The sequence below is a fragment of the Anser brachyrhynchus genome (genome assembly GCF_964034855.1).
Source record: "Anser brachyrhynchus genome assembly, chromosome: 3".
NCBI lineage: Eukaryota > Metazoa > Chordata > Aves > Anseriformes > Anatidae > Anser > Anser brachyrhynchus.
In genome coordinates, this window is record NC_137696.1 from 33,039,778 (window position 1) to 33,066,843 (window position 27,066).

Below are 27,066 nucleotides of genomic sequence, written 5' to 3' on the forward strand. Positions count from 1 at the left end.
ATTACAGATGGAGAGAGGCAGAACAGGACTAAAGAGTACACAATGTGGGACATAACCCACAAGGACAAATTCAAAACCACTTCTTACTTGTCATTTACCCATACGTAGCTTTAAATCAGCATACTGATGAACAAGATACAGTTCTCAGACCATGCAGAGGAAAATCACCAAGAGCTGTGTATGATGGCTGAGACCTATTAGCAACAGTCATAAGGCTTACATGTCATCTGCCAGCAAGCTCTGCTCTGCTAGGCTGCAGCCAGACCAAAACTGGGCTTGCCTTCGATCTGAACTCTCCTCCAGTTATTGTACTCTTCCATTCGGAGTAACAAATATTTGAAATAGGAAATTGTTATGAAGATTACCAGAAAGACTCATCATAGGCAGACATGTATACTAAGAGGTCACTTAGAATTGAATTTGACTACCCTTCACAGCATAACATTGTCTTTGTTCCCTTTGTCAATGGAAAGAGGAATTTTTTCTTATCTATAGAAAGCACTTGTTAATAGTGATACCTGCAATTCCAGTTGGTTATTATCTAGCAACCTTAGGTATTTTAAAACTAAGCTGGAAACTGAAGAAACAAATATTTGAGTAACTGTACCATTAAGAATTACTATTTTTAATTTATGATTCCTTTTCAATCATTTCTTAACATTCTTTAGAGCTCCTTTTGCTGGATACTGCAAAAGAGAGAAGAGAATAACCTATCACTTGATAAGGATAACTAATGCTTGAAGGGCTGCCAACCACCACCTACATGGCAAAGCTTCTGTCAACATGCATGCAGATCACTGATAAACATGAAGCTTACTAGTTTAAGGAAAGACAAAGATTATAACAAGTTAGAAAGATTCTGGACACCCAAGTGCTGGACTAAGTGAAGAGGAAACTATAGCTTCTTAGAAGCAAATTTCAAAATCATACATGCAGCTTTGGCAGTACGGGAACAAGCTTACTAGGTAGCAGAATTTAGTACACCAGAGTAAATGTTAATATGTTTTTCTGATGATGTTGATCAAGTACTTCAGCTTCTTTAAAATGGGCATCTTCAACAGAAAGCCATCAGGCCAGTTAGATGTTGGAGGACATAGCAGTGACCCACCAGGCTCACATATGTCCAAAGCCATCGCTTTGCAGAGAAAATCCAATGAGCGCTGAAAAGGAAGGATCATAGCAGCTAGATTGGATCTTGTTTTTTTGGTAAACAAAAGTGTATTCTCAAACATCTAAAGATCTCCCACATCTCCAGTTTAAGCTGGAATGGGAATGGTGGAGAAGGAACACATGGTAGGACTACTCACTCAGCTCTCCAGTTACAAAAACTTCATTGTTTCTTTCCAAAGGGGTAAAACTATGTAAGTGGGTGTACGTTTGTCAAAGAACAGATAAGGAGGCAAAAGCTGTAATGGAAAGGACTGGTGGAACTGAGCAACGGTTTCAGAAATGATTCCCCATACATACACTTGGGAACAGTGCAGAGGATGAGGGGAAAAAGGAAAGACGTGCACAAAAAAAAAAATAAATCCTCTTTACAGACTTGTAGAAAGGAAACTCAAGGAAGAAAAGCGAAGGGCAGTATTTGTACTGTGCAAGGCAGGCCATGGCCTGCCAGCCTGTCTTAACATGCTCTCAATCTTGTTCATATACAAATAGCTTGTTCAGGGCTGCCTTAATTAAGATTCAAAGTAGCATTTCATCATCATCTAGGACTAAATGGGAGCTGTAACTGATAAAAACTTCTTCCATTGAAGCAACAGAAATTTAGGAGGACATAATGAAAATAACATGTCCTTAACATGTCCTCCCCGGTTAATTCATTAACAGCTGCATTCATCAACCCGATTACAATAAAATGAAGGATGACTATACAGCAAGAATAAGGAAAAATACCCAAACAGATTAGGGGTATGTGTGTTAATACTTTTAACAAATGTCCAGATTATCACTCCACCTACTTTGAGGTTTTGTGATGTCCTAAATGCCAATGTTAAGGCAGCAAACAGGTACAAAAATCTTGACTCACAGCAGCATTTCTGTACAAGTTGAAGAAACCAAATTGAAATAAAACCAAATGGTGAATTAAGAACAAAAATATTAAAAAGGCTGTTTAAATCTTCTGCCCAGATAAATAGGGCAGAAAAAGGCCAGGCTCAACGAATACTCATTTTGCTCTGTAATAATAACAAACAGTACATACAACCATCGTGAATAAGCCTAACACTTGTTCTTGTAAAACAAGTGAGTTTGAAGACCCTAAATGTATGTTTACCTGGTTAAAATGAATGTTTTTCTTTAAAGTTTTATCTTACACTCCAAAATTTCTGTGACTGCAAACCACTCTAAAGTTTCAGTCCTTAATTTATCAATAATCAGTCTGTCTTAACTGATCTCTCTAAAAAAATAAGTAACCATGTAATAAAAGTGAAGAAGCAATTTTAAATGTTTAGTCCTACTGCTGGGATAGTTATGAGAAAAGCATAACCTGCTTTACTCTGCAAGGGAACTGAATCAGAAGCACATTGGTCAGTCTCTCCTGCTCTCCATATTCTCCTATACATTTTTAAGTGAAGAATGCCCATTTACAATTAAAAAATAAAATAAAATAATGTTTTCCTATAAAAAATGACATGGAGAATGGCATTTCAAAATGGTAACCATCTTCAACTGTTTCCACCAGGACAGTAGGCATTTACCTGTTCTTGTACTTGCAAGTACAGTTCAAGGTCCCCACAGCGCCCTTTGCGTTCCACGCAGTTTGGGTCAAACTTCACAACAGCTCAACTTTCCTTTGAAATGCTGCCATGCTTGGTCTGTTAAGAATGAAACCTGCTTGCCCTTAGGGCTTGATAGAGTTAAAGGGCAAAATCCTGGCTCCATTTAGAGTCAGTGGGCAGTTTGCCATTTAATTCAATTGGTCTAGTATTTCACAGCGACCTTAAGGGTATACCGAAAAACTTGTACCCATGTATCTTTCCTTTGCTTGGAGGAACAGCAGCAGTGTGTATTAGTTTTTAACACTTAAGTCTGGGTGGCAAATAGGACACTTTTGCTTTTACTTTAAAAGCTCACATCAAGCATTAATTCAAAATTATGGGATAAAACTATAAACATTGGCTCATCAACATTAAATTTATCATCTTCTGTTTGGTACTAAAAAATGTATTTAAAATTAAGCAGGCATCTGAGAAAACATTCACTTTCATTTAGTCCAGATGACTTTAAAGAAAAGGATCACACAAATCACGTTATTTCACAGCAAGAACACACATGGTTTTCAATGCTAACAAAAACGTGGCTGTACCAATGCTACGTTGCAATTGACTTTGGAGACATTTGCAGAGACAGCATAGGCAGGACATATTTTAGATGACACCCATCTCAGCATCCTAAACCAACTACAAGATATAACAATTCACAGCAGTATTTACACCTTCAATTTTAATTTTAGAATTGTAAAGCTTCTAAACAGCAGACTAGTATACCTCTAACAACCTAAGAAAAGAGGCACAAACCTTCAAATGAATCACAAGGAATTAAATATTGAAGATTTAAACAAAAATAAACAAAATACATACCTGTTTTTACATTTTTTATTTATTTATTTTATTCCAAGACCCTCTGACTCCAGCTGAACATGTTCATAGCACCAAAATAACTGGTTGCTGCTTTGTGATTCAAATCAATAGCTAATAAAGACCTCTTTGTCAAGGATGATGAGATAACATACAGAACTCCAAAAGAAAAAAACACAAATTCCTTGAAGAACAACTACTTCCAGTAACAAGGGGTTCGATGAGGACATCGATTTGTGTATCACTGTGGGCAGGTACAAATCTACAGAGATTTCATAAAAAATAATTAGCCAGCTAAAAGAAGAGGTAATTCAGAAATTCTATGGTTTTGTTTTTGTTTTTAAAGTCAATGACATTATTACTCACTTCCTTATACAACAAGATTCAAATGCTCCCTCATGTAAGTCATACAAAATTACAGGACTGTACAGGTTAAACTGTGGGGAAAAGTAAAAAAATAAAAAAATATTTGCAGTGTTTTACTTCTTACACCCCAATAAAACAAAAGTTGACAACAGTGATGGATATTGGGATGCATGGATCTCATAGGTGTTATGTTTTTTTCAGTTCCTATATATAAATAGTCACCTGTATTGAAGTTAAAAATACTCCTCCTCCTTTCAGCTAATGTATATGGGTATTTTTATACCCATATTTAGAAGTTTGGCAATAAACGTAGAGGGTCACTATTTTGCATAATGTCCCTTTTCCACTTTCAACATTCTGGCATAATATTAAAGACCAACTTGGGAAAGACGAAGGCAGAATAATTATGTTATGCACTGTTTTCTCAGTTTTCAACTGGAAATTAAATTAGTAATCATCGTTCAGAAGATTTGTTAATACCATAAAGCTTGCCCTAACCCCCAGTACTTCAAAAATAAAAAGTAACAAAACCTGCAGATAGTCACTTTTATCTTAACTCAGACAGGCTGTGGTACTTGTACAGTCATAAAACATTTTCCATATATTTTCATCATGTCAAATGGAAATATATTCCAACGCTTAAATTATGGAAACACAACCTGGCACAACCTAATAGTTCAGGAAGAGGGAGAAAGAAAGAAAACGTCAATTAATGCAATTACTCACAGAAAAGATATCAGGATGAGTACCTATCAGGTCAGGTTCAAATACAGATCAGAAGCCAGTGTTAAAAAAAAAAATGAAGAAAAAGAAAAAAGCTTGCACTCTCTATGCTGAGTAGCACTATTAAATTCAGATGCAAGGTTCTGTTTAGGTTGGACAGGCCCCAACAGTAGAACAAAGTCAGTCTGTCTTAGTACCATAACCAAATTCTACAAGTTAACAGCTTTTCATGAAAAGCTGCCATTTCAAAATGTCAATCAAACCTGAATATAAGTGGGAACTCCTGCAGAAATAACCAGCTGCAGGTTTGAAAAACATTTTTCACTGAAAGTGGAAACACAAAAGATGTTTGAATGAGATCTCTTTTCATTCCTGTAACAGTAGACGGTCATTTTCACAACATCAAGGACAAAAACACAAGACAAAATTGCAAATAACGTCTTGAAAGAACCATTTGCAGGGGTGATGAATGATTCAAGTTACAAATGACAGAATTATTGGCAAATGGAAACTCATTAATATGAAAAAGCTTCTCTTATAAGACTATAGCTTGACTCCACTTTTTTCTTACTACATCTGAATGATTAGGTTGTGCATATTTATTTCAATCCATGTTTAATATTTGTTTTCTCACCTTGAGGCAGAAGCTTGCACTAGCATCATCTAACTTGCAACAAAAGTAGCATATCTCTGCCATTTTGTGTTTCTTAAACAAAATAAACATTCTCAGTTAATGAAAACTCAAATTCTAACAGAAGGAAGTTAAAGCTTATAATCCATTCATTGAAAGAACAAGTTTTCTCATTCAGCTCTGTACACTCAAATCTAAGTCTTGTGTACGAAAAAAAAAATGGCAAAAATATTATTTATGTAAGCGTACACACTATAATGGAAAAGAAGCTTAGCAATAACATTTTGGACACATTCTCATTTCTAAAGAATATGGCAGGAATTAAGCTATTTTTTATGTTCTCTGAAAGATGCATACTGTCTCTGAAAATTAATTTGCAACCCAAACACCAGCTCTACCATTTTAATTTTTTTTAAGCAACAGACTGATGTAAGCACTGATGCATTCTGCAAGTCTCTATGCTCACTGCCATGAAATATATTTATGTAATAGGGAGCTCTGCTGAACAGCTTCACCAGTACTTAAAAGACTTTCCCCCCACACCTAAGAAAGCTAGGAACACCTGTACTGTAAAACCATCATTCATTACACAGTTCTCGGTGCAACCAAATAACTAAATGAATGACAGTATAAATAAAAAAAATGCATGGTAGATGGACACCTCAACACATTGCACAGTTTAGAGCATTGGTGTAGACATCCTACTTTACACACTTTTGCCTCCTTCCCAGTGTGACCATCACAGGCTATGATCATTGTGCGAATGGGATAACATTAACTCTTTTGAGTGACACCACCTTTTCCTCAAGTTACATTTTTCACCGAAAGCAAAACACACAAAGTTACATAAAATTCACAAATTGTAACAAGATTAAGAAGCACAGCTGTATTAAATAATTGAACATATTTATAGGAATTAAAGGTTTGATGAGTAATGAAAAGATTGAGACTAACAGACATGATTCTTCAGCAGCATTCACCGACAACTAAGATGCTACACAGCATTAAATTCAAACAACTCATCAGTATAGCCTCAGTGTACTGAGACGTTGGTCACCCAATGTCACACTGTAGTACTGTGTTCTACAGCATACTGATATAAATGTACGATATCCAAAACCTTAATCTTCATATGATATCGAGGTACATTTCTCTAGCTGCAGGCTGCAGCACAGAACCAAAGTTACCTGAGAGTTTTTTCTTACAGCAGAAGTTTATAAGTAATACTTCCAAAAAAGATGACAAAAAATATAAGGAGAATTTTCATTGCTAGTTCTCGCTGTTAACAATTTGTATCGCCAGCATTTGTTTCTAAGTAAGCTGGAGTATATGATGTCAACTCTGAGGATTTGGGGACAAATAATTAGCTGTATGAATAAATAGCCGAAGTAAGATTAACTTGACCATAAAAATGTTGCTACCAAGCTATTTAAAAACTGAGACAGAGAAAAAGGAAAGAAGGAAAGAAACAAACTGTGCCAAGCCTACTGCCTTAACAAGCAGAGTACTTTTTGAATATACTCAAAAGCATAAGGATTTCCTATTTACTTCAGGAAACAGCTTACAAGTCAAAACGTGCTGGAGGGTTTTTTTGTTTTGTTTTGTTTTGTTAGGAGCTGCCAATTTTTAGTCAAGATTACTATTCATTTTACAGGAGTGTTAAGAATGCAAATGGTTAACAGTAGTATAAACTATATACTTGGTTTAAGTTTGAATGTCTAAAACTATTACACACTGCATTCATCTGCATTCCCTGTTTATGGGAATGAAATATGTAGTCATTTGAAGTTCACAATATGTATACTGTGTTTGTAATAACTGCAGATTTTACAAGCACATTATTCTTTCCATTAGGATTAAAACCTCACCGAATAGCAATTTGTGAAAGAATTCTAGCAGGGCCCTGAGCCCAGAACTCTGACCTCTGATGAGATGCTTGGCAGCAACAAACTCTAGGTCTAAGCAAAACATCTGGTTTGAGTTAGACTTCCTGAAAAAATAGCCCCTGTACTGGGGAAACTGGTATTCACTCAGCTTTGTCTATACGCTTTGACTGACTTCAACACTGCTACAGGAAAAAAAGCTTCACCAGAATGCACGTCAATCACTGTAGACTTCTTGGTGGCCTCCAAAGAGCCAGGCACTTACATTAAGAGGCACTGTATGCGTTTGTTCATGCTTCTTGGGCATTTTCCTATTGTACTTCATAGCTCAATGTTTGCTTCACAATTAGTGCCAACTGTGAATTATCTAATCCAAAAAGTACAGTCAAGCTCAAAATATAAATTTTGCCTGAAATAGTTTCTGCAGGTTTTTTTTTTTTTAAACAATAATTGTTTTAACTTCATTTTTCTTGCAAATTTAGACAATCACTGTCATCATAAAATGAATGGGAATATTCCCAAAAGAAACACAAACTTAAACTGCCAAGAAATTCGTAAGAACAGCAACAGTTTTTGGTTGGCTCCCAAAAGATTTTCTACACAACAGTTTTTACATTCATTTCATGGACAACAGTAACACAGAAAGGTAAGTGCAGTACGAAAGCTGATAGAATGGGGCAGAATACGCCGAGACTGTTCCTGCGTGTAAGCACCACAAGCTCCAGCAAGCACGGGTAAGTAAAGGATAGAGCTAGTGCTCTCTCCTCATTCTCCTGAGATGGAAATTGCATCGCATCAGAGAATAGGTGAAAATGAAGATTTGAACAACTCCTGCAGGCTCTGTAAAAGTTGCACTTTGTTAAAACTGATGTCCCAGGCAATGAACACAAACGTGAACAGCCCAGCGCAGCAGGCAGGATGCAACTTCCATACCACACATGACTCAATGAGAAGTATAGAGCCAAATGCTGTTTGCCACATTTTCTTCGCAGATTTTGTGTTTTTAAATATCATAGTGAAGCTTCTTGAAACTAATTAAACCATAATAAAAACCAGCAAGCATTACCTGCTAAGACATTTTAAATTACCAGATTGACTGACATTAAATGCCTTATATGGAAGTAGGAAACTCAAAATAATTGAACTTGAAAGTAACAAATACAGAATTTAATGGAGAGCTCTGCCAACATTCACTAATATTGCATGTGATACGTGTACGAATAAGTGCTGTGTGATACTGTTTTATCCACGCACAATTTTGCTATGTACAGCTGAATTTACCTTTGACTGCCCGAATAGTAGGACCTAATTCTATCAGTGAAATTCTTTTCTCTACATTCTCTACTGCCTGCCTTGATAAAAACCGGTTTTGGTGAAAAAAAGCATCTGAAAAAATATTTTCTTCCATCTACTATGATATTTTACACAGGTCTGCCACACTAGTGTATATTGTCGATGTGTTCATAGTTTATTTTCTTCCTTTGATTGCTAATGCAATAATATTTTTATGCCTGATATAGCAGTAACTTTACCCTGGAATTAAATGTCAATTTCTACTTTCCACCCCCAAAATTCGAAATTAAACGCCACAGATACTGACCCCCTGCATTCAGGCGAAATGCAGCCACCAACTCACAAAGGGACATTTATAAAATAAGCCTTGCTTGTTTGAACTGCAACACTGCCGTCACTGGAGTTTCACCCGGGAGACTTAAATAAATAAAAATAAACCGAAGTAATAAACACCATGTTTTATGGAGTTGCACACACACACACACACACAAAAAAAATCCTCCTGGCAAACTTTAAAGATTAGACTTAAAAGCTGCCTCTCTCATTCCGGAAGACTCCTGGCCTAGGCTGCTCTGAAGGCCCAGCAGCCCGAGTGCCCCTGTTCCACCTCAGCACCACGACGTAGAAGTCAAATTAAGTCAAAAAAAAAAAGTGAAAAAGTCTCCAAATTAAGTCAGCTTAGAGATTCCTGAGTGCAACAGGAATAATGAATCCCCAACTACAGTCTCAAGCAACATAAGGTATGTTAAAAACAAAAAACCCAACTGCCTCTAGCCTAAGACTCTGCAAAATGTCATGTCCTACAAAGAGTTATATCCTCTGAGGAGCTCCAGTTTTCTACTACTGATGGTATTCCAGTGGCCACATTATTCACGTCTTGAGTGAAACAATTTATTTATTTACTTATCTATTTTTAATGGAATACCTCACATCTGTCCGTGGACTTTAGGGTTTTGGAAGACTCGATATAATTTCAGAATCATCATCAGCAGCCGGTTGACAGCAATAAAGACAACATTCACTTCAAATAACCCTGAATTATATACCGTTGAGTAAATTCGAATTTGTTTTGATTTAAGGTCTTCCAAAGTTGAGGCCAACATGCTGAACAAAAATATTAAACTATCTATAACCCTGTGTCAACATATGATGCTACTGGGAATGGTAAGTGAATTAATTTTCCAAGGAAAATTAATTACTTATGACTTACAGTTGTAAAAGCAAACAACGTAACTCCGGATTAGGGCACATTTAATTTCTGTTTGGAGTAGCGATTAAATTAATTTCATATAATTCATGGTATGTAATGGAAAGCAGAACAAAGATGAAATCTTAGACAATGACTGACACAGAAAAAAGTGTATATTTATGTTCCTGATCCAAAAATAAAGGTCACAGATATTAATCACTGTTTAGCAAAACATGATTTTAGTTTCTAAAATGATTTTTTTCAAAACTGTTAAAAAAAGTGTTATTAGCAAGATAAAATCTAAAAAGCAACAAACTAAAAAAAACAGAGCAATCTTGCATTTTATAATGTCTCTTGCTGAAACAAAAGTACAATTTCTGATGATATCAAAGGATTGACAAATAACTGTCACATGATTCTTTTGACGAACAGCAACACTGAATGCATTTTACACTAAGTTTAATCCATCTTAAGGAAATTTTGATCACAGATCCAAAATTTAAACAAATACATAAACACTGAACAAGAACATAAACCTTAATTGTACAATTTTTATCAGGTGTTCACATTTTCTAGTAAACAGTTAATGTGAAAAATACAACCAAAGCTCAATGAACCTGTGAAAGAGTTCTTGCAGCATTCCATAATTTGACATTTGTTCAAACTAAGAAAAAAAAAGTGTTTTTTAAATGTATTTCAGTGAAAAGCATACCAGTTCTTATTTTACATATTTACCACTAAAACAGTTATTAACAATTATTAACAGGTTACAGGTTTAAACTGTCATCAGGACTTTCAACGCCAGTTATGGACTCCTCCTGAAAGTGAATATGAATTTATTCCTGATTTCAGTGTTTTGGATATCAAGTCAACAGCTGCTGTGCTACAAACTAAACTGGAAGTATGATAATATTAGCATTTTCCCTTATGAGTCAAATGAATATAGTGTTAATTCGTGAAACCAAAACAACAGATGCAACATATGACCACTGCACAGCAAACAGTAACCACGGAATTCCACTACCAAATAATATTTACATGCAAGATGTTTAAGTCTACCCCCCCCACATAAGCAAGTGATTCACATCTCAACTGCCACTTTTACCTGCCTTTCCTCAAAAAGGAGATGCTTTCACTACAGTCATAGTTCAATCAATTTCATCATTATAATGTTTACATTAAAATCTGACTAGAATTTGTAACAGCGCCTTAAGAGATTTAAATTTCTTGAAATAAAAGACGGGCTTGAAGCACAAGTTCTATGAATACAAATATCACAACCGGGATATAGATAATTCCAAGAGTAATCTGTGGTGCTCTGGCTGTTATTTTACTGTGGTATTTTTAAGAACGTTTCAAAAATTGTAAAGAAATTATGAAAATTTAAAACCAAGATTTAAACTCTGAGCTGAAAGGAGTCGAACAATTATTCATTGTTAAAATTGTGTATTTTTACCTACGGTTATTAAACACTTTAAATGTAAACAGGAAACCCAATAGCATCTCACACATTTAGGAAACTGATCAGTCAAGGTACTCTTGAAAAGACAGGCTTCATCATCCAGCTTTTAGTCAATTAAGTATTTCCAAACAGATGCAAAGAAGAGCCACATCGAGGTGATTTGCCAGATCCCAGCTTTGCAACTCACATTTTGCTCCTCTTGCCACTTGGCTTCTGCAACAGAACAGTGTCTCAGAGGAGTTTAAATCCACCCGGTTGGCTCATAACTCATCTAACCTGTGTTTGAACTAGCTCTGCCCAAATACACTTACAGAAAGGCAATGCAATCTGAAATATTAAACAGGCTTGCACAGAGGGTACACTATACCTGAGGAATTCTGCCCAGGAGCTCTTACCTACTTCTTTTGTGTCAGTAAACAACCTTTCTCCCCCCCCCCCCCCCCCCCACTTTTCTTTTGGGGGGGGGGGGATGGTTATAGGATGTATAATTTTAATCCAATTAGAGCACAAATCACATGAGAAAGTTTCCATCAAGCCTGTTTTCATATGGTGACAAAAAAAACTTCCTAAGAAACTTCTGCTAACAGAATCGGTAATTAAGCAATCAGAAACCAACTAACCAACTGACAAGTGAGGGCAAATCTGTCAAACAGCTGTTTCCTATCAACATGCTTAGATTATTCCACCTCCATATATCAACATTTCTTCCAAAAACTTTCCTACTTCTGTTAAAATCTCAGAACCTCTATACAAATACACATATGCAGATACAAATTCTCCAATAATAAATAGCAACTCAAGAGGGACATTATTAGCATTAACATCTAAAATTTACCTGCTGTTCAGGTTGCTTACAAAGGAACATCTCTGACAGTTTTCAAATGCTCTCTAGCATGCATTTTTGTGACAGCAGTGAAAAATAGATGCAGTCCATTGGCAGCTCCATGAGTGACATGTGCAGATGCAGTGATACTGCTGTGCTCTTGCACTCTTTGTAAATACACAAGCACAATTTTCCTTCATTTCCTTAAAGGGACAGTATTTCACCTCACTGAACTGGCATGTTTCCTTGGAGATGACAGTAATTACAAAATCATTAATAACATTAATTTTCTTTCTATATTCCTTTTTGTTTTCCCTTCACTGTAACTGGCCACAACAGACTAGCTAAACATTATTGTGCTACTGCTGTGCTATTTGCCAGCCAGAGAACAGCTAGCCCCAACCAAAGAGACTCTGCCAAGTTACAGGATGTAAACCATATTCCGCAGGCAGCAAAACTGTTGCCGAAGATTGGTTTAAATTATGCAAATCCAACAGAGGTGTAACTTACTTAGAAAAGAATCCACTTCATTTTATGGGGTGAGGAAGCATCCAAAAGCCATTACCATTACTGCCTGTCTCTTCCTGACAAAGCTGTCTGCAAAGATTTTCTTCCCAAAGATCTGTGACAGCTTGGTTCACAGGACTTTACTCTTCAAAATGAAAAGTGCATTATTCACCCTAAAAACAACGCTGGGCAAGAACAGGTATTATTTTTCCTTGGTTTCCTCACAAAGCTAATACTTTACCACTACTACACTATAATTAAGAGAATCTACAGCCAGCAAATTAATGGTCTGCAAAACCTAACTAAAGGCTGGATAAGTAATCCTAACAAAAGGTTTCCATAATTTCCTGTGTGTTAGAATTCCTGAATTAAACAGACGTATTCACCAGCCTACCTATCCACTTACTTTGCACACCTTTTCCCTACTGACAAGACACATTTTTGCCTGCTTTTACTGAGATTTTACAGGGAAAACCACCACACCCTGTCCCTCAAAAAAAATCTTGTACACCTTAAAACTTGGAGGTGTACTTTTCTCCTTTTTCCTCAAGTTTCAGAGCAAGCAACTCTATTTTCTATGCTGGAGAGAAAAAAAAGTAACAATAGTCTTCTTTGCAGGAGACTTGAGGTTCAGGAAAGAGATTAAAGTTTCCTTTATTGAGAAGTAGAGCTAAGAGCATTCTTGTGAAATACTATCCCATTTGCCTGTCTTTCAAGTCCCAGTGAATTTGTTCAGAGATGAGACCTAATAGAGAGGAAGTAACTGGACAAATTCTGGGCCACTAAATTTTTTTTTAAAAAACAATACTGAGAACATATCCTTTAGTCTACGTTGTTTAGGAGGTTCTTTAATATCAGTAGCCAGTTTCTCTCCTCATACCTCCCCTACAGTGGCAGATAGACTCCAGTCCACCAACATAATATTTCATATTTTTATTTTTTTTCGACTTGAAGTACATTTGTAATAAAACAGTTGTCATATGCTGTCAAAAAGGTGCGATATGAATTACATCACAGTAATCAGACCACCCTTATTAAGTGACGTATACAAAACTGAACATTGGTATCCTTAGACACCTACTGTTTATGCAAAGTTCTCTTTATGCACCATTCCAGTTAAAGTACAAAAACCAAACAAACAAAAACAAAAAAAAAAAAACACAATATAAGCAAGCTCAGAACTGCAAGTGTATCATAGGAGATCCAGTTCTGTGCTTAATTGCACGTATAAATTCAGTGTAGTAATACAAAAAGAATGCTGAAGCATTTTGTAGACAGGCTGTTCAACTTGGTGTTGAAACCTGAAATCTGCAGTTCAGACCAGCAAACAACGCTCCTACTGAACGGAGTTTTCCACAGGAGCTACATGAATCACACAATATAAAGCACTGTTCACCTAATAAATAAAGCATCTCGTCTTCTTAATCACAAAAACCTAAGTTGCAAACCAACACAAATTTGTTTTAATAAGCTTAATAAAGCAAGCTCAAGTTTAAGGTTGCTTTGAGAATCACGCCTCAGAGATTAAAAAACCTACTCTCTTGCACATCGTATGTCATCATGCTCTCACATCATACATGAGTGATTCTCCTATGCTATCCAAGTAATACACCTAACAATTCAAATACACTATGGGTCAATTAATCAAAAAATAAACAAGAATAATAAAGTTCTTAAATAGTCAGCAAAAAATGTACATATCTGATTGAAGGAGCAGCCAGCTCCAGTACTTTGCTCCATGTTATTAAATAACAGCATAATATGCAAAGGATTTATAATCAAAACCAGATACGAAAAGGATATGTCTCTTGTATATCATCATTAAAAACTCTACATATTTTACAGAAAAACGATGATGAAGCTTTTCTTAAGCTGTGTATCAATTCTTTGTGATGGCCAATGTTCAGACTACGACAATTGTACTCACCAGCTACTTCACAGCTTTTTATATTAGCAATTTCCTATTAAAAAGCTAATTTTCAAGTTTCCTCTGTTAGAGAAACAAGACAACAATTTTTAATTTATCCAGAACACTGAATTAGATAATAAAGAAATATATCCAATGATTAAGTTTGTTAAGCCTCAGAATGACTTAACAAATAAAGCTACCCAGACACCTCTGCTGGGGTTTTCTAAAAATGGGCTGACAAACACCTGCAATGCAAGGCACAGGTCATCTTTTCTTGTGCGAAAGACAGCAAATGGAAATAATGCATAGAGTTCTTCAGCCTGCAGTTGTATCAGGCTGACCAAAATGATCTTATTCTTGGACTTAGAGATACCCTAGAAGTTCCTTTGATTCCCGTATTTTTAAAGCCTTGCCTCCCAAATATCTCCAAAATGATTAAGCATTAAACTATTAAATGTACAGTCAGTTTGCCTCAAGTAAATAATTTTCATGATGGGAGCTCAGAAAAGTAATAAAATATGAAATACAACCGTCAAAAAAAACATAATTAAGATACAACCAGGGTTACTAAGGAGGATACATATCTGATTATAAGTGTTTCCTCTAGTTGTGTTGTCATTTAACACAAAGCACCCATCTTTTTTTGGGGAAAAAAAAAACAAAAAACAAAAAAACAACAACAAACGCACAACTAAAATGCCTAACAAATTTTACCTGAAATAATAAAATGTCCTATATTTAATCAAATGCAAAGCTGATACAATTTAGTAATGAGAGAAACATGATGAGGGAAAAGGACAATAAGGAATTGAATAGGCATTTCCAAATTTTAAACTCGTATTATTAGGTATTCCAATTAGCCTTTATGAAACCGTTTTGGTCAGGATCCTCCAGCAACATAAATAAGTATTAGCTTAACAAACTTAAATAAGAATTAGCTCAATATTTTTTTTTTCTCCTGAAGGAGCCATTGCTTAAGAGTATCAGTCACAAATTTTATTTCTTTTGACAAAAATGTTCCAGCTACATCTGGAATCAAGCACTTCAGAGGTTATAAAGCTGCATACATTATGACTTACATACTTTTGGGATGTTAATTTTCCAAATGTGTTAAATCGCAAATATGTTACCGCATTCAAAAATATATCACAGAGAGATTTTTTGCACTCCAAAAACTACAAAGACCAAATAGGATGTTGCGTTTTCAAGATCAAACATTTTTTAATATTTGACATGACTTGTTAAAAAATTCTGACCCTTCAACACATACCATACCTTGCGTTCCTAGGCTACAGGTGAGGTGGAGCTCCCATCACCATGATATGTATTTTCCCTGCTGAGGTTACTATTTTTCTAGCATCCAAGAATTCTGCACATCAAACCAAAAGCAAAGAACTAGCCAAACTTAACCTTGTCCCTTCGCATTCTTCTTCCCTTCTCTGCCTTATAATGCAGATTCAAGCTTTGACTTTTTAAAGTTTTATTAATTTAATTCCCCTATTACCTGAAGTTATTTGTCTTTGATAGAGAATAGTGAACAGAATGTTTATTCCAGTGCTGGTTTATTCTCATATGAAAAGCTGGGTTTCTGTTTGAGAGGAAAGATTCCCCCCCACACCCCCCGATTCTTTTTCTTTTTAATCCATTTTCTTTGCTCTGGAATTCAATTCCCTAACCACAACCTTTGTGAAGCAGCTTTGTTCTCAGCTCTTATCTACATCATCCAAGCACATTACAATTACAGTGGTGATTCATCAGCCAAAAATTCAGTTTGCAGTGTAATAACGTATTGAGCCACTAACTACTTTCCTGATATGAATTAAGCCTTGAACTGGCACTGGGAGGTGACAAGGCAAACATATTCCGCATCAGGCAGAGCTTGAGCATCATCCTCATGTTCAACTACAGAAGAAATCATACTAATATGAACTGAAGGTGATAAATTAATTCTGGCTAGGTTCTTGTCTGGGAGGAAAGAACGATTTTCCTAATGAGATAAAGATAAAAGAAAACAAGGACCTTTAGGCAACTGGAATTTTAGCCTGTGAGAGACCCTAATAAATCAGGTGGTGCTTCTCTTTGTTAAAGGAAGTACCTGTTAGGAGACTGGGGGCCTGTTTATTTTTCTCTGACAAAACAGATTTTCTTGGTACTGCACAAACTCAGAATCATAACTTGAAAGAAGAATAAAATCCGGTGGTGAAGTACAAACTTTTTTTTTTTTTGTTTAAAATAAGTTAACACAAATCTCAATTGACCAGACTCAATTTCCTGAGTTGGTACTTACCCTGTTAGCCTGTACTAAGAAAATCATGCTGGCTTCAGCCACTGAGGCTATAGTGAACAGCTACAATATGGTCATTGCAATATCTACCTGATATTATGCTCCCAAAACCATACAACTACCAACTCTATGCCTTTTAGCTTTCAACATATGCTTCTCTGTAACATACACACGGGCCACAGTAGATACTGTATATCTAAATCAGTACCTCCTGGCCAAGTAACGCAAATTACACACAGTAATCCACAGTATACTTCAAACAGTAAGGTATTCCATTTTGGTATTGATTTTTTAAAAAATTAGTTTTAAAACAACCAACTTCTACTCAAAGAGCTGTGACTAGGACATAGCATTTCAAGATTTTTTTTAAAAACTTTATTCCTTAAAACAGAGACCTACAAAAATCTATATCACTTTTCATTGTTGTTACTGCTGCTAATTTTATAAATAATAGCGGTGCGTCTCCATGAGTAAGGAAATCAAAAAAAAAGTGTGCTTCAGACTGAATGTTTTTTTTTTTTTGACAAATGACTACCTTGATTTTAGCTGCCATCATTAAAAGCCCACTTTTACTGAAATAGAGATATATAAGTTAAACAACTCTACAATATTTCAGTCTTTCAAGATAATTTTCCTCAAAAACTACGGTATAGTTCATACTGAAAGATTAATTATGTAAGTTAGTTTTACTAAGCTCTGCAGTTAGGAAGGAACACAAATACATAAAACATACTCTGCAGCAACACAAGTACAGCTTGCAAAAACAGCGCTGCCTGCTACCTTTAACAACTAAAATGTTGACCACAGTTCTTTCTAAAATATAAAAATGCAATAATCCAGGATACACACCTCTTTGAAATTTGTCACACCACCTTTAGCAGTGGAAGTAGATTATTCTAGTCTGCTAATTGCATTCTACCCCATTAACTCTCACACGCTTACCTGAAAGCACAGATCCAGACTCTTCTCTGCTTTCTATTTTTACTTCTGTTCCTGCCTTTCAAATTTACCTACATTCTGTAGTCTCAAAATTAACGAGAAAAGCACATGCTAATTTTTCTGGGTTTGTTGCTCTTTTGTTTTTTCACATCTCTATTTGGTGGGAATTAAGCACTTGCATAAACACTTTCCTGTATGGATGTCAAAATGCTACAAAATAATAATGTCTTATGTACCACTTCTCAATACCATTCCCTTTCTAAACACGTTTTGAAGGTAGATGTTACTTCCCAGAAACAACCTACAAAAACGTACAGAAGAGCTACCAAACATTTTCCAGTTCAACTTTAGTAAATCCAAAACTTCAAAACAAATGCTTTATTACAAACTTCTAAGAAGGAATGCACCTAATAGCACAAATTAATGGCTTCTAAATGGAGGATCAATATCTTATTGTATTTTACACAAGAGCTAAAACCTCATTGCTGTAACAATGCAAAAAAAAAAAAAAAGAGAGAAGGCTTTACAGATCAGGTTACCTGTCTGATCTGATGTTTTTAATAGACTATAAATCTGGCTACAGCCATTTCTGAGTCTCAATCACAATCGTTAAAACTGGAGATTAGAAAAGAGGCATTCTATGACTTTTTCAAAGGCATTTACTACCATTCTACCAATTCTACAAATATCTGTTAAAGGAGACTAGTTGGCACTTGATTATAAAAAAAAGCATTTTGATGTTGCTCTATATCATGATGGATTACTGAGATTAAATGATATATATTACCTTACCTGATACATTCCAACTCCTATGTGTTTGGGCTCAATTTTCACTAGCTCAGCTAATGGGTCTTGTACACGTCTAGCTATGGAAACTGAAAAACAGAATTAGAAAAAAATATTGTTTTATCTGAAAAATCACAATTATATAACTGGTTTTGCTAATTTTTTCAGCCTTCTACAAATTTAACTTTTTTTTTTTTAACCTGGAAATTTTCACTATTCAAATAGAATATTTTTTCTTTGCTAGACAGGAGATGAAATGTACATTAATGAAACTTTTTAATTGAAGAATTCATGCAAAGACTTAAGAAGATTTCGTACTGTAATCACAACATTAAAATCATTTACTCAGGCCACAGAGCTAGTAAACACAACTGTGTACAGTAAATTTCTCCCTCATCTCTATATTAAAATGCATAGTTAGCACTTAAAATTATAATCTTCAACCTTAAATCACAGATATATATCATTTGTGCATTTGTATTAAGAATGACAGAAATGGGGATAGGACAGAAGATGGCTGTGGCTCTTTGAAAGCTACTACCTTCAAAACCACACCCACAGCTGGCATTAGTCACACCAAGATGCTTTTTCTAAAGTTTATTTTACCTTTAAATTTATTTTAAAGGATATCAAGAGACAGAGGAAGAACAGACAGAAGTCAGGAATAAGATTGTATATCCATTTGGTGGTTTGGTCAACGATACATACGTAATCTTTAAATTGGAAAACTGGAAGTATCTCACCTGTTATTTTGTTTATATAAAACAAGACAAATTACACGAAGATATGATTGTATGATATACAATTATATACATGATATATTTTTACATAAAACAAATATTTTATATAAAGTTTTACAGAGCTTTACTTTTTTAATATATATATACACACACATATATATAAGCTTTACTCAGAATCACTTATGTATTTACATTCAACAGGACCTTTTGAGATCATCTCATCCAACTCCCTTGCTCAAGCAAGGTGAGCTAGAGCAGGTTGCCCAGGACTGTGTCCAGCTGGGTTCTGAATATCTCCATGGATGGAGACTCCACAATCTCTCAAGGTAACCTGTGCCAGTGTTCGACCACTGTCACAATAAAGAAGTGGGGTTTTTTGTGTGTTCAGATGGAATTTCCTGAGTTTCTATTTGTGCCCTCTTGTCCTGCCAGTGGTCACTACTAAGAAGAGTTTGCCTCCTTCTTCATTCCACCCCGTCAGGTATTTCCATACATCCATGACATCCTTCCAAGCCTTCTTTTTTTTCCTCAATCCCAGTTCTCTCAGCCATTCCTTGTATGAAAAGAGCTCCAATGCCTTAATAACCTTTGAGGCCCTAATCTGAATGGCGATTACCACTACTGCAGATTGTTAATGACTTCAAAGCGCTTTGGAAAAGGATTCAAATAAACACCGATACTTGAAGCCAAAACAGTAAACCTAATGCCTATTTATTAGTTATGCAAGATTCTCAAACAAGAACTGCAAAATTTGTCAACTGAAGACATCATAATAGATTTCACTTTGAAGGATTTACTTTGAAGGATTTGCAATAGTAACTGTATAGTTAGCATGAAGTTCACTGCGCAGCCACACAAGACTCTTCATACTTTTTTTTATTTTCCATATGCTGACAATGGCAGTTTGCTAGCTCAGCTCAGAGAGCACTACACTGGTGACATCTGACACGCCTGCTTCTCTAACAGAGAAGTTCTGCATTCAAAGGCTATCATATATGCCTTCTCGTCAAAAATCACAAAAGGCTAACTAGTGCAAGTACAATTTTTATAGCTCACATAGCTTACTACAGAAATGCTTTCTTACAATAATCATATTAGTTTCCTTGAAACACTAGTAGTACCTATCACCAGTCACCTAACAAACAGAACTGGAACAGAACACTAGTGAAAGCAGTATCAATACAAAACAGGAAACATTTAAAACTGTACAGGTATTTCTTCTGAATGCTTTTATGTCTCTGTGTACAATATTTATCTGCCATAAGTTATCTTAAACTCAATATCCACAGAATGTTCTACAGAATTTTCTTTTTAACCTAATAGAAAAGTTTCAAAAGCTACATTTTAGACAACTGAGAGCAACATATGTCACTGTCCACATCGCCTTTCATTACATCTTTTAAAAACAGGCAATTACACAGATAGGCTGCTACGGGAAATTTCCAAGCATAACCTTCTCTAAGGAATCTTAAATGAAAAGTAAAACATGGACTCTTCGTTTCCTAACAGCTAGACTGACAATGCTGTCATATCCCTACGAGGCTTCCAGCAGAGGTGCAGGCCCTGACCCGGCAAAGCCCTTCAGCACAGATGCATGGCGGTAATCCCACCGGAGCCAGCAATACTCTTTGCATGCATAAAATTACACAGATAGTTAAGTGCTTTCCTGGATGATACAGGAAATAGTTCCAATATTGAAGCGTAAAGATCAATTAGCAGTCAGTTGTATGGTTTAAAGGATGCAGTTCCTACAGTCGTGCCAGCAGGACAGCTGACCTGCTGAATTTCCACTGAAGCCTCTATTTTACTCCAGAACACTTCAAATTCAAAATAAAAGATGGCACAATAGGGAAAACATTAAAGAGAGTACAGATTCTCTCCAGGCACAAATTCACTCCAACAATGACTCAAGATGAACATCCACTGTCTCTTGCACAGACAAACCCACCTTTTCTTTGTTATATTAATAGCACACTTCAATAGATGTATCTTTTTAGGGGGCACTGAGGCTCCACTCCAGCAATTTGATCCATGTGGCTGGACTCTTGCAATGCAAGCAGAGCCTGGCTGAAATCATGAGGACTCTGCAGAAATGCAAGGTCTGCTCCCGGTGGACCAGACTGCAAAATCAGACAGTAAAACCTGATGGTCTTACATTGTCCTCATAAAAATTAAATCACTGTACTTCAAGCATTTTTCAGATTAAAATATTACAGTAATACAGATATTTATTAAAGGTAATCGCTTGTATGTTTTAAAGCCCATTTCAGGAACAGCTATTAACAATTAATTTTTAGAACACTAACGATGAAATAAAGTGGCAGTGCAGTCTCACTTCCACTGTTATTAAGGTATGCTTCATTTTTTCTAACAAACAACCAAATAAATAAAGCTCCATGATGGCATGCAGGGAAAAAACAGAAAATCAGGTTTCTCAAAAAATTATCTGCAGTACCAAATGAAGTTTTTGATATATCATTCACAAAATATGCTACTCTAAGTAAAATGGGAAAAACGTTATTCAATATTAAACAGAGCATTAGCATCAGGATGAGACGTCATTCTAGTAGAAAACAATTGCACACAAGATAGCTACAAAGCTTCTTCAAGTTGTCAATTAAGAACAAAACATTATTGTAATATTTGGAATGACAGCAACATATTGTGCTGCCATGCAGTAAATCCATGTAAAATTTAAAAGCTTGAGGGGACAGGATGGCCTAGGTGGTCCTCTGACTTTAATGTGGATTAACTTCACCTCCAAATACAAAGAGAAATAAAGAAGGTTACAGAAAGCATATTAGCTGAAAGACTGTCTTGTCATTAGGACCTTTTCTGTCATTTTCTAAGAAAGGTAATTTAACTGTTTGGTGGTCTCAGTTGACTGTACTATGGTTATTTGACAAGACAAACCCTTCAGATATTTAAATATTTTTGCCTGCCAGTGATAACAGTGCAGCGGCTGAAAAGCTTGCATAAGAGTTGCCTGCACAACTCACATCAGTCTCAGACTCTAATCTTCATAGAAAATACAGAATTGTATTAAAACGTTTTGTTTCCTAGTAGCTAATGAGCAGATGTGCCCTCATGAACTTGCAAACATCCTTAATTATCTGACTACTCCTGTCTTAAATGATCAAATCTCTCAATTCCAAACTGAAAAATTTTAAATTAAGACTATTTTCCTCACACATGCACATTATGCATTTAAACTTGTTTTTTTACTAATACTTTCTACAATAAGGAATATCATTTTTCACAGGGATTAAAAAGGAGAGTTTCCACTCTGGAAGACTGATAAGTTTTCAGTCAATTTTTTTTTTCAGACTGCAGACTGTCCGTTCTTGACAGCGAGGGGGAAAGAACAACATAACAGCTTCCAACTGTTTCTCTAGAGGGTATGTGCGTGTGTGTGTATATATATATATATATATACACATACATACATATACACACACACACGGGCTGTATTAGCTGCCAGCCCTAAATACAGAATTAGTGCTAACTTCTTAATTAGGCTACCTGCCTCTCCTCAGTAGTGGAATAGATATAAACCAATTGTTACAGCCAAAGCCAGATGTGCATACTATTTAAGGTGCAGGAACAGCTAGAAATCTTGTCAACTAGGCCACAAAAATATATTATAAATAGTTTCAAGTACTGTGCCTGCTTCAGGGGCAGCTTGCCAATTTTTATAGTTAAGACAACCATATATTAAAATGTTCTCTTTTTGTAGTGCTATATGCAAGAGCCACACCATAAAGCGAAAACTTAATGGCTGTAGATAAGGAAATTGTAGAAATGAGCCAGAAATGACTATGGGTGGAAGAAGAAGAAAAAAAAAATATATATATATATATATATTTATTCAGTTACAGTGGTATTCAAACGTTGCTTGCCACTACAAGAGGCAAATAATTTTTGGCTGAAGTCCCAGGTTTTATGATGATGGCATCTCTTTAAACACACATATAAATGGGTCTTTATATAAGGATAAAAAACATGTCCCCATCACTAACCGTGTCACTGTAGCTACCTCACAAATGGGAAAACTGATCTGTATTTTGAATCAATATGAAGATGTGAAGGCAGTGGGTAGTTTTACAATTATCTTTTTAAACAAATAACTATTTGGCAGCCACAAGCTACAAGGCTATTGCAGTTCAACATCAATTTTGTCACAAATAAGAACATTCTGTACTTTTATTATAAAACCTCAGTATTTTGTTCTTGAAAGAAAATGTAGCTGAGAAATCCTACAAGAACTTCCAAGTAATTCATCCTCCTCCGCCCCCCCATTTTTAAATTAACCTTTGCACCTTAAAAGTCTGTGTTGAAACAGCATATGTCAATTACAGAAGAATAATGTATTAATGTAATCAAAGACTAACTCATAAATGCATATGTAATTACTCTGAATATATCATATGAGGGTAGATATGGGAACATTACAACTTATTTAAATCCTTTTATAAAGCTTATTATTGTGTTCAAGATCAATTACTCTCCATAAGTATCCGCAATAATGTTTACTCAGTGATCGATTGTTCAGGTTTCCTGAGTCCTGGAAGCTTTCTATCCTGTTGACCTGAATTTCACCCTCCTTGCAAAGGATACAGTGAAACGTACAGTAGTCTTTTCATTAAGCATTCTTTCTCAGTAGGTCAGGAATTGTGACACAGTTTTGAATCCTCATATATCTTCTTGGTGGGTTTAAAGTATGCAATTTATTTTAAGCAACTGTTCAACAGCTGCATTTCATCCAAAATTCTTCTGTGGCAAGTGAGCAGGTTTTTGTTTTAAAAAGGTTACATTTTAGTTTACTTTTAACTCCATAAAACTGATAATCTGTTATTTGCTTAAGATTAATGAAATAATGAATGACAATATTCTATTTACTTACTACAAAAATCTTTAAACGAGACAGTTTGTATACAAAAAGCAACTAAGAAATACATCCAAAGATGAAATCCTCAGCAAGTGAATATTACAATGCAACTTTCTAAAACCAGTATTTTTCTTAGAAACACTATCTAAACCCACTTTCCTCTATTTTAGTATTAATAGTTTCTCTATCACAGGATGATAGTGGTTTTGGTCTTTTGTTTTGTTTTTTAGTTCAACCTTAGATGAGAGATATATAATTACCTAATTGGAGCCTATGTAATTTTTCCACCCTACAAATGGGTTAGTCGTACAGGATGGTATAAATTCAGTAAACTCCTTCCCCATCTGCTCAGCGTAAAAGGTAGAAATTGTCAGTACGCTTTTCTCATTCAGATCACTGGTCCTTATTTTAACCGCATCACCATGGCATTGATTACTATGACTACTAAAAGTGAAAATTACTTGAAGTTCTGTACTTACAGGAGTTATTCACTTATGTCAGCAACCTTTCATAAGTGACCAGAATGTTCTTTCCTATGCCTGTAAGAGCAGCAGCAGCTTTGGTGAACTGCACTGCTATATGAAAAGCAAAACAAAAACCTCCTCCAATTAAAGAGCAGCCTTGTACTCGTCATTCCTCCGGCTCAAGGCTTCAAAGAGGCAAAGCCTTTTAATGAAAATACATAGACAAACGCATGCATAGAGTTACATCCCTAGCAAGGGAAATAAACCATTTTCTAATCTAACTCTTTTATGCTAATAGCAACTGCCTTTACCAGAGCCAGGCCTAATGCGCTGCTTTGGGAGATTGCTTTTAGGCAGAACTAGTGGCGCATTTTCAGATTGTCCAGAAGTGCAACAAACGATGCTCTGTAAATAAAAGACAAAGTCCATCTGCTGAACTCAGACCCATCTGGGATATGAGAAATAGGTTTGTGAGAGGAAGGCAAGGTGAATATCACGTCTTTCCACAAATTCTGCAAAGATTACACATCACGTGCAAACATCAGCACATCTACAGAGAATGATGCTCAGTTAAAAGCTACACACACACACATCTTAGCTTACTGTAAATACTGATCCAAAACAGCCAGAGAGAGGAGTTTTCACCGAGCTCAAAATAACCTCCTGTTTTAATTCTGTAACAAGACAGAAGCCTTGCAGAACCTCAGTGGATCTCGATTTTCCAGATAAGATATCAAACTCCTCCTGTCCACTACCATATTCTACTGCTTCAGAGGAAATACAGTGCAGATTAGCAGGATGCTGGTGATTATATATCAGCTCTCATGCATGCCATCAAGTTTGCATGAATTGGAAAAATGTTAGATTCTTGTCTAGAATAACAAGAAAGTAAAGGCTGTCAAACATCTCCAACAACTGTGTAACCAACCATTCAGCACCAGCACCACTGTCCCACTGTTTTCCATTAATTTAAATCCATTTCTGTTTCTCAAAAACCTGATGTAGATGCTTGTGTTCATGCACAACTATAAGAGGCCCTATGATTTCCAAACTATCTGCAGCTATGGAATGTTTTTTTAAAAATCATTCAGATTTACTCTAACTTCTGTTTAAACAGTACAACCCAGTCTACTTTAAGCTTTAGACCAGCTTCTGGTCATTCTGCACATTGGTAGGAGCTGGGTCCTACAGGGAGAGAAGCAACAAGTCCTCCTTACCTTTTAGTGCTGTTCACCACCCATTTTGTTTCTGACCATTGCATCTGCTCCCTTCCAACAGTATAATTAAACTCCTTAAAAGCTACAGAATAAAGATGATGAAATATGGAATGCAATTTCAGTTTGTTCACCTGTAATTGTATGCAACCCAACTAAACGAGTAACATTTTGTAGCAGATGCAAAACGTTTTCAATGTACAAAAAAATTCAGAGCTTACTTTCCTTTCTTCTATGTCTTTCTGAAAACTTGTGGAGCTTGCACCAATCCTCTATGATTAGCTATAGAAGGAAGCTTCCACTTAGAAAGCAGCGTGAATGGTTTAACCGTAAGACTTCTGTCCAATAAAGTTTTTGAAAAATGACCTTCTCTCCTGAGTAGCCAAGGGGGAAGAGTGCTCTTTTAAGAATATGAAGAAATTAGCTCAAGTAGACATCAAGGCACTATGTCCCACACATCCAATCATCAAATTGTTTTACTTTCCTTAAGATAAAGTCAAAAGAAATTATATTTTTTCTGATCTTTACATTCCATCTGCTGGCCAGTATGACAGCTCTGAACTGTATGTCTCTATCTTTAACAGCACCCAAGGGAATAAAGCCCTGTAGCATGACAGTCTCTAAGTCCTAACAAGCCCCAAAAGCCTATAAGGCTTTCTTTTGCAAGGAAAAGTGCAAGTGGTTTGCTGAACTTTGAGTGTACAATAATCCAATGTATTCTGCCCTGTGGAGAGAAGACAAGCAGATGGGATTTGACAATGCTAAAGCAAGCTGTGCTGCGTGACCTTTTGCTCTCCCAGACTCTTTATCCTCAGAAATCATCCTTTAGAAATAAAACTGTTTCTATACTGGATCATACCTGTGCATGCTGCGTGACACACATTCTTGCCCTGTTAGCACTCCCAAATCTTTTCAAAAAGTAATCTTAAGGAGCATTTTACCTACATTCATTATTTTACTAACAGGGTGACACAGCTATGTGGTTGGGGGAAAAAAATGGGCACTTCTTGGATTTGCTGCATTAGATGAAGTATGTTATTCTTGTTTCAACATCTGAGAACAGAAGGGCAGATTAAAAACCAAATTCATTTGATCACATTCATGTATGGAAGTAAATCAGAGGCTTAGCATGAGATCTGTTCTAATAAATGATAATACTTATGTGATGTGTGAAAAGACATAGCTCTCTTTACCACCACATCCCATGTTTAAAGAATTCTAACATTCAAGTTTACCTGCGTGATTTTTTATAAACCAGTACAATGAAGTGTGTTAATTTATTTTGCTTTTTAAATAGTGAAAAAAAGAGACTGCTTATTTGTTAGAGCAGTCATGTAAAAATGAAAGGTAAATTATCAATTTAATGAAGTGAATTAATTCCTCATTT

At 35.7% G+C, this 27,066-nt stretch overlaps 1 protein-coding gene across 5 annotated transcripts in view; it reads right to left on the minus strand.

The window, feature by feature from the left end:
• SRBD1 (S1 RNA binding domain 1) overlaps positions 1-27,066 on the minus strand; it is a 127,469-nt gene that overhangs the window by 34,104 nt on the left and 66,299 nt on the right. For all 5 annotated transcript variants that reach the window (XM_080588044.1, XM_080588043.1, XM_080588042.1 and 2 more), the window contains exon 17: positions 18,380-18,462. In XM_080588044.1, coding sequence (XP_080444170.1) covers positions 18,380-18,462 — 83 coding nt within the window. The remainder of the gene's footprint in view (positions 1-18,379; positions 18,463-27,066) is intronic.